Here is a 9,656-nt window from a genome sequence, read left to right on the forward strand (position 1 = left end):
TTTTTTTTTTTGAGTCTCTGCTTGGTTTGTAGTAATTTTTGGTGACAAATTTACAAAATGTCCCACACTCAATCCAGCTAAAGTGTAGCTCAGCCCACAAACCATCTGGATGCCTCTTAGTAAATGCAAACTGCCAGGCATGGCGCAAACCACCATAGTAATAGCGCAAATGCCCCCATTAGATAAGCTATCTAGACCTGCACCAGATCTATCAGTGGCTCAGGCTGGATGATAAATGGGGTTTATGGCTAGACAGAGATAGAATTTTACACAAGAACAGTGCTGCAATTGGGGCAAAACGGTGCATCATAGGCCCCACCCCTTTCCCGCTAAGCCCTGCACACCAATTTGCATCACTTTTTAGAAAGATTTTAGGAGCAGGTACATTAGTAAAGTTGGGCCTTTATGTTTCCATTTCTGACAATTTTCAAAATCTCTGCATGCTGTCAGTGAATGGAGCCATTATTGTTTCTGTCTAGAGCAGGGGTAGGTAACCTCCGGCACTCCAACTGTCGTGAAACTACAACTCCCAGCATGCATGCTTACTCTGCTCTACTCCAAACTCCATAGAAATGAATGGAGCATGCTGGGAATTGTAGTTTCACAGGAGCTGGAGTGCCGAAGGTTGCTGATCCCTGCTCTAGAGGATGAAAGTGATGCAAATGAGCTCTTAACAAGCTCTGCCTCTAATGCCAACAGATGTGAGGCAGCTATCCTTCACTGTAGTTCTGTAGCATTGTATTCATTCCCTGGAAGTTCAGGAGGAACATACAGTAGCTATATGTTCTTCACAGCCAGGAGAGTGTTTGTAACTGAGATGCAGCAGAAATGAGGGCTGACAACCTATAGAGCCTCATGGAAAAGCCCTTTAAACAATTACTGTCCTTTTATTCTTACAGAACCTCATTCAATTCCCACGGTTATCATTTGCTCCAAGCAATGAGATTCGCCATTGAAGAAATCAATAATTCCAGCTTTCTTCTCCCAAAATCACACTGGGGTACGAGCTGTATGACATCTGCTCAGATTCTGCCAACATATACGGGACACTGAAGATCCTCTCCCAGTGTACGACAAGCTATATAAAGATGACAAACAACTTTACCAACTATGATATGAAAGCCATTGCATTAGTTGGACCGTCCAGCAGTAGTTTTGCTTTTGTCACAGCAAGTATATTGGGCAAATTTCTTGTACCACAGGTAAGAGTCCTCTGGGACTACACAAGGGATCAGTCATAAAGTGAATTTATCACAAGTGGAATTTTTTACATAATTTCTGCAAAAAAAGTATCAAATGTTGCACATTATTTGATTAATTTTGCACATTTTTAAAGGGATTTTCCAGGGCTTAGATATTAATGACCTATCCATTTGATAGGTGAGGGGGCCGACACCCAGCACCCCCACCAATCAGCTGTCTCGGACAGCAGCACAGCCTGAGATCATCTAGGCTAAAGCAGCCGCCCAGCCTGGAGTCTAGGAAGTGCTGCCAGGCTGCAGGGACAGGAGGAGAACTATAGACCCCCCTGTCCCTGTGTAACTGTGCATGTCCCCCGGGGTTCTCAGTGCGATTTTTAGTTTCATTGTTCTGCTCCATTATAGGAGTAGAACCAGTGCTTGAAGTGGGCCGGAACGCGGCGGTACTCAGTACCGCCACTTCCAAAAATTGCCCTGGAGAGTACCAGCACCTCTCCGTGCGCCCAGTACGTGGGTTTCCGGTACCGGAGCGCAGCGGAGAGCTGGCAGTATCTCCTCCCTAATGTCGTTGGCTGGGCAGCTAGTGGAGGGGGGCGGGTCGTTGCAGAGTACGGCTCAGGCTGGCGCAGGCAGGGAGTTGACCTCACGTTAGGTGACGTCAACTCCTTCCCGCGCGCCTGTGACTGAGGAGCTATCAGTGCGGCGACCAGTGACTGGTCCTCCTTGGAGTCAGGAGTCGGACGGTGCAGCAAAGAACATCGACTTTGCTTTGGAATCCAACTTCTGAGAGTACTGGTGAGTGACAGGCACCCCCCCTCCCCCCACACACATTAGTTCCTCTCTGTACCAGTACCCCCCCCCCCCCCCCCCTGGCAGGGGGGTACTGGTACAGAGAGGAATTAATGTGTGTGATGAGGGGGGGGGGGGTCTGATGTGCAGGGGGGTACTGGTACAGAGAGGAACGAATGTGCGGTGGGGGGGGGGGGGGGGGGTACTGGTACATAGAGGAACTAATATATATGTGTCTGATGGGTGGGTCTGATGTGCAGGGGCCCCCTACACATCAGACCCCCCCATCACACACATATATATTAGTTCCTCTATGTACCAGGACCCCCCCCCCACCACCGCACATTCGTTCCTCTCTGTACCAGTACCCCCCTGCACATCAGACCCCCCCCCCCCCTCATCACACACTTTAGTTCCTCTCTTTACCAGTACCCCCCCCCCACCACCACCACACATTAGTGCCTCTCTGTACCAGTACCCCTCTGCACAACAGACCCCCCATCACACACATATATATTAGTTCCTCTATGTACCAGTACCCCCCCACCCCCCACCACCGCACATTCGTTCCTCTCTGAACCAGTACCCCCCTGCACATCAGCCCCCCCCCTCATCACACACACACACACATTAATTCCTCTCTGTACCAGTACCCCCCTGGCAGGGGGGTACTGGTACAGAGAGGAATTAATGTGTGTGTGTGTGATGAGTGGGGGGGGGGTCTGATGTGCAGGGGGGTACTGTACAGAGAGGAACGAATGTGCGGTGGTTGGGGGGGTACTGAACTGGTACATAGAGGAACTAATATATATGTGTGTAATGGGGGGGTCTGATGTGCAGGGGGGGGGGAGCACCGGCGCCTAATAGAGTACGGCACCTCTTTTGGCCCACTTAAAAGCACTGAGTAGAACACCAAAAATATGGGAAGCTGCGTTTCTGGCAAATGACGGAAACGAGCGCCACTTGACAGACCTCATTGACTATAATGGGATGTGATTTTCATTAGAAAACCCTTATTCTACCAGACAAAATAGCACAACACGCTGCACTATTCTGTCCTGGATTTTTAACATGGACTTCTGTTCAGGTCAATCAATCTCCCCCATCAATAAGAGAGCATACCTTGCTCTCTGATTGTCACCTATGGGGTGTCTTTTTTTCAGAAAATGGAGTGAGAAGATCAGTGTCTGCACCTAATTAGGGCGTTTATTGGTGCCACGTTTTACCAGCGTCAGGATCAGAGCATCAATAAAGTTTACTCTTTAGGGTCCATTCACACCGTCCGCAAAAGGGTCCGCACCCGTTCCGCAATTTTTGCGGAACGGGTGCGGACCCATTTATTCTCTATGGGCCGGACCTGAAGCGGAGAGCACACTATGTGCTCTCCGCTTCCGCATTTGCGGAGTGCGGCCCTGAACTTCCGGGTTTCGCCCCCGAACCTTCCGGTCCGCAGCTCCGCAAAAGATAGAACATGTCCTATCTTGTCGCAGCTGCGGACAAGAATAGTCATTTCTATAGCGGGTTGCCGGCCGGGTGTGTTACAATGTCCTTATCCTGTCCATACTGATTATTTAGCATAAAAAATTGAAGACCATTTCTCTAGCGATATCAGTTAAAAGCTACAGTAATAGAGAGGAATATCTAATAGATTTCTGACAGGCGGAAAAGGTTTACATCGGTGAGAAAACACGTTTTATCTCATTGACTTTCGCCATAAACGGTTTTGAATTCGTATTACAAGACCAGTATGACAAACCAGGGCAAACTGGCTCCAGTATAGGGGCTGCTAGGTTCAGGGCAGCACTGATATAGGTGTAAGGCATATAGTTTCCTTAGCTTTGTTATTCGTTACTTCTCCATGAGAGCTCAATTAATTAGTTACACCTGTTCACACATGAGCCCCTTTGCATCATTTTTAGCAGGAACAGGAAAAATTGTTTTAATAAAAAAAATAATGATCAAGCCATTGGTGTTAAATATCACTCTGAGTTAAGCCGCACTCCAAAACCAGATCCCCCTTTTTACCCATTTAAAATTGTCTGGCATTTTTTGTTGGGTAAGGTTTCATACCCTAGTCACAGGCTATGGTGTGGTGCCATGTTCCCTAAAATCAGGAACAGGCTGCCATTATGTTTCTGTAGTCGCTCTCTGCAGTTTTGCCACTGTGGCTGCTCTCCCCTGCTGCAGCAGCCTGTTCAGCAGGGCCCACTTTACTCTGACCCCCAGCATGAGAGCACATCATCTGGAATACACCACAAACGTACTAACAATGGTGCCTCCTGGTGCTCATTTAAAGGGCCCCCTCCTCTTTCTTCTGAGCAGGTGGGGCACTAGCCCCTGTCACTGCTCATAGCACGCATGCACGTAGCACTCCTTCAGTCTTCTGGATTGGAAATGAGCTAGCCAATCACCGCAACCATGTCATCATATAATTATGGTCCCCTTTGCAGTGGCAGCATTGCTGACATATGGTCCAAAGTATCAGGAGGGTGGTGCTGGAGTAAAAACACCATTCTTAAGGTGTCACCAATTTTAAGGTGGCTCTTATCACTACCTTTACAGGTGTACACTAGGATTAATCTGGATGATTGGTAACATCAATGGAAAAAATTACACGGAAAGACCTCAGAGTCTATGATATACTGTAAACACACAGAGTAGCGAGTGTGGCTCTGAAGTATTATACAGTCTGTGACTCAGGATCAGTACAGGATAAGTAATGTCATTTATGTACACAGTGACTACACTAGCAGAATAGTGTGTGCAGCTCTGAAGTATAATACAGGATGTAACTCAGGATCAACACAATATAAGTAATGTATGTATGTACACAGTGACTACACTAGCAGAATAGTGTGTGCAGCTCTGGGTTACAAAACAGGATATAGTTCAGAATCCATACAAGATCAGTAATGTAATGTATGTACACAGTGACTTCACCAGCAGAATAGTGAGTGCAGCTCTGGAGTTAATAAGGATGTGACTCAGATCAGTACAGGATAAGTTATATAATGCATGTACACAGTGACTGCACCAGCAGAATAGCGAGTGCTGCTCTGGAGTATAATACAGAATATAGCTCAGAATCAGTGCAGGATAAGTAATATAATGTTTGGACACTGCATGTAGATCCTCTGTATATGTGAACTATACATACATGCTTTAGCAGAATAACAATACACATTTCTCTTACCCTATTAATGTATATTTTGCAGATAAGTTACTCGGCCCTCCAATGAGTTGCTCAGCCGTAAGCAGATATACCCATCCTTCCTTCGCACGATTCCCAGCGACAAACTACAAGTGGAAGTCATCTTGAACTTGCTGGCAGAGATTTAAGTGGACATGGATCGCCATAGTGGGCAGTGATGATGTCTATGGCAGGCAGGGCTTACAAGACTTATATTATTTGGTAACAAACAATGGCATTTGTGTAGCTTACCAAGGGTTAATTCCATACAGCACAGACAGGACTAGTGTTAAAAAGATGATTGCTAACATAGTGCAGGCCCGGGTCCGATTTAACTGTGGTTTTCCTCTGCCTATTTCAATGCAGGATATTTTTTGAGGAAGTGGTTAATGCCAAAATGACGGATATGTCTGGATTGGCAGCGAGAGCTGGTCTGTGGACTCACAGATTGCTGGTCTGCCAAATATCCAGAGCATTGGCTCAATCCTGGGGGTGTCAGTGGGTCAGATCTATTTTCCAAAACTTGTAGACTTTGAGACTGAATATGTAAAATCAATAAAATCATTGGACTCAAGTCTCTATGGCTGCAATCAAGTGTGTCGGGACTGTCAGTCATTCAGTGTGCAGAACATGTCCATCCCCAGCCAGTTCGCTATGTCAGCTTCTTTTAATGTGTATTCTGCTGTCTACGCCCTGGCCCATGGCTTGCATGACTTACTGGATTGTAAATCTGGACGATGCAGAAATGAGACAGTTTATCCTTGGCAGGTAAGTGTCTATCCATAACTGTTTCACCCCTGAGATCTCCAGCAAAGTTGAGGGGAAGCGTTACAGCGCATTCAATGTTTAGCAGACACAGCGCCACCTTAATATGTAGGCTATATCTGGTATTGCACTTAGCCCAGCCACAGCAATCAGCAGCTCCTTAAAGTTTTCTTTTCACCTATAGAGGCTGCTGTAAAGTGGTACTGCATGTGGCCATTCACCAGATCCTCCTCAAGAGCGTGATCTAATGCTTGTTAGCAGATTTCTGCTTGGTTCATAAAGAGGGTCTTAAGCGGGAACCCCCCTCTATGACGTCCATACACCCTAACAGGTCAAAGGGATTGTTGAGTGAAAACAATCTCTTTAATGTGAAAAAAATGACCTATATTTCCAACTTGTACAGATCACAATGATGGCGAGGTGCAGTCGGAAGACACTCCACATACAGTAAATGTGCCTTCTATTTGTTTTTACTTCCCAGCTCTTGGAATATGTCAAGAAGGTGAATTTCACTCTCTACAATCAGTCCATATATTTTGACAGTAACGGGGACCCATCCACCGGCTATGACATAGTGATGTGGTCTTGGAATGAAGTTATCCCGTCCTTCAAGATCATTGGTTCATACAGTAAAGTTGCAGGAAGTCTTAAATTGAATGAAGAGCTTAAATGGCACACCAAGGATAACTCTGTAAGTCAATCTGTATGCTGCCAGGGGCATTCAGTATGCTGGAGGACCCTGAGCTTTGTACTGCCAGCATACTTGCAATAACTTAAAACCTGCTTCACAAATCATTTCCAGTAGTGGTCAATTGCTTGAAAAGCAATGACTCGGAAAGATGCCCTCAGTCACCCCTGGCCTTATATATCCTAGAGGCAGCCCATGCAGCTGCTTTGGGGCCCTTAGAGTAGTAGGCCTTCAGCTCAGGATGGTCCTTCAGCTCAGGATGGTTGTATCATAGTTCCCATTGGGTGGTAAAAATCTAAGAAAGATTCTACAGACAGAAAAAAACATTGGTAGAATAACAAACCAGTGTGTCCAACTGCACTTCTAGAAATAATGGAAAGAAGGTTGGGTTCAGTTTACCACTGGTTCCTTTATAACCTAGATATGGGCATATGGTGGTGTGAACTAGTGCGAGAAGGGAAGGTCCTATAGGGTCTCTTTTTGTTCAAAGCCTTTGTTAAGATCTTGAGTATAGACCATACAAGCAGTGATATGTCCTTCTTTCTTATTTTCTACAATCTCGTGGTCTCAGGGAACATTGTTTTCTCTATGAACCCTACTACTTGTCATGTAAGGCTCAAGGGATTGGGGTACCCTACACAAATAAAACTAACTGGAAGTTGCAAGATTTTAAGAAAATCTAGAATGGTAGAAGTCCAAAAGAGCAGCAGTATTTTCTTATCTCCTTCATGTATCTGGGTGACATTTCTTGTGTGTTTGACTGCAGGTTCCCGAATCAATTTGTTCAAAAGAATGTGCAACGGGAGAAAGACGAGTGCAGACTGCATCTCATTCTTGCTGTTTCGATTGTATCCCTTGCCCGAAAATGACATTTGTCAACCAAAGCGGTGAGATGTGGTATATTGTGCGGCTTCTAAATAATTCTCATACAATATTGGCCCATACGGGACTCCATATGGCAGAAGGCTTGCAGCAAAGTCATGCTTCAGATTCTTTCCATAGTCCATAGCCATACACAAATAAATTGACTTCTCATGACATTTGGGTCTGTCATGTTTGAAGGCTATATGTCTATTTAAATATCTTCTGATGTGAACAGGTTTCCCTCAGGCATAAAGTTACCCAAAGTTTGCCTCAACTATAAGGGTAGATTTTTGAAATGTAGTCAAACATTAGCCACCTGTACTATGTATCCTATACCATATATGTTGCTGGAGATACTTTGCATTCTCACTCTTTGCTACCTCTAGTTAACCAACAAACTTGACAGGAGATTCACTGATAGGTCTTTATAGGATTAACCCAGGAAAAATGGCCACCCTACTGGGTCATTACTGATCAATATGGCATACAGATTTCAGAATGTCCATTTGAGATAATGAGACACCTCAACCTCGACCTTCATCGAGTCCTAGTGTACCACTTGCCTTTGGTTATTATCCAACACCCTGCTTATATTGATTGTACTGTATATATACCATCAACGTGATGCCAATAATTTGTGTTTTACAGATCTCTATACCTGCCAGCCATGCGGATCCAGTCAGTGGTCACCCATGAGGAGTGAGATCTGCTACAATAGAACCTTACAATATCTTCCATGGACTGATCCATTGTCACTTGCCCTTCTGTCAACCGTTACTTTGTTGCTATTACTAATAGCCGCAATCACAGTTATATTCATTATGAACCTAAATACCCCAGTAGTGAAGTCAGCAGGAGGGAAGATGTGTTTGCTGATGTTATGGTCCCTGATGTGCTCCTGTTGCACCCTATATTGTTATTTCGGTAGGCCACAGGTGGTTACATGTATGGTACGACAACCCGTTTCTCTGTCAGCTTTACCATTTGCTTTTCTTGCATTGTAGTGCATTCCTTCCAGATAGTCTGTATTTTCAAAATGGCCACCCTTATGCCCAGAGTGTATGAAATGTGGGTAAAGAAGAATGGCTCGGATATCTTTATCGTGGTCAGTACTGCTGGTCAGATCCTGATTTGTGTCATCTGGATGGTGCTGAAGCCACCTTTACCCATTGAAGATTATGCCACGTTCCCTGAGCAGATCATACTGAAGTGCTCAGAGACGGTCTCTGTGGGCTCCGTGGCTCAGATTATTTACATCGGCCTCCTGAGTATGCTGTGCTTTACCTTCTGCTACATGGGGAAAGATTTACCAGATAATTACAATGAGGCAAAATGCATCTCATTCAGTTTATTGGTGTATTTCTTCTCCTGGATTGCATTCTTCACCACCTATATCATCTACCAGGGGAAGTACATAGTGGCCGTCAACGTTGCTGCTGTATTAGTCAGTGTGATGGGGATTGTTATCGGTTACTTTACTCCAAAATGCTACGTTATTCTCTTTAGACCAGAACTCAACACCACAGAGCATTTCCAGATGGCCATTCAGAACTACACAAAGAAACAGTCTGCTACTGACTAAGACGCTTGCTGTTTTTTCTGTTTTATATATTAACTATAGACAGGGTAGGATTATAGGGACTTCCACCTCCCACCCGTTTCCGACCTGCCCAGCATCTTCTAGTTACACACCTGGCAGTCACTACTTATATAGACAGTGTATACTCTGCTCACCTCTGGCTCCAGCCAGCGGTACCTGTGGAGATATCCATGCTCATCTGCTCCTCAGTGCTCTGAACTACCAGTCCTTGTCTGTCAACTTCCAAACGGACAGGTTCAAGTGCTCCTCTGCAGCTAAGGACTGGTCTCAGCAATGGCACGTGACCACTGAGACCAATGAATGGCTGGGGCAGGTGACCACTGATGAGACGTTACACTTCTGGTCCACAGGAGACCAGGAGCAGTAGGAATGGAACTTTTTTTCTTTATGCTAAATGCTTTCAGGGCCAAAACTAAAATTGGTTTGATGGTCATGTCTATAGGGGAACAGCTATGGCAACCTGGTAACAATAGTGTAATATCCCTTTAAGATTCTATGCCCATAAAAAACACCTAAACTAAATCTCAATTTTAATCTATGATTGTCTAAAATGTTTCAGGT

At 45.2% G+C, this 9,656-nt stretch overlaps 1 protein-coding gene across 1 annotated transcript; it reads left to right on the top strand.

The window, feature by feature from the left end:
• Positions 1-899: 899 nt before the first annotated feature.
• Positions 900-9,077, top strand: LOC120984625 (taste receptor type 1 member 1-like; the record flags this gene model as incomplete). Its single annotated transcript, XM_040413399.1, is given in 10 exon segments — positions 900-985; positions 988-1,202; positions 5,204-5,218; positions 5,220-5,318; positions 5,320-5,400; positions 5,575-5,946; positions 6,425-6,634; positions 7,398-7,518; positions 8,144-8,455; positions 8,458-9,077. Coding segments are annotated over 10 exon segments (2,131 nt in total), but the record flags the coding sequence as incomplete, so codon positions are not given.
• Between the last annotated feature and the right edge of the window lie 579 nt (positions 9,078-9,656).

Source organism: Bufo bufo, unplaced genomic scaffold, assembly GCF_905171765.1.
Source record: "Bufo bufo unplaced genomic scaffold, aBufBuf1.1, whole genome shotgun sequence".
Lineage (NCBI taxonomy): Eukaryota > Metazoa > Chordata > Amphibia > Anura > Bufonidae > Bufo > Bufo bufo.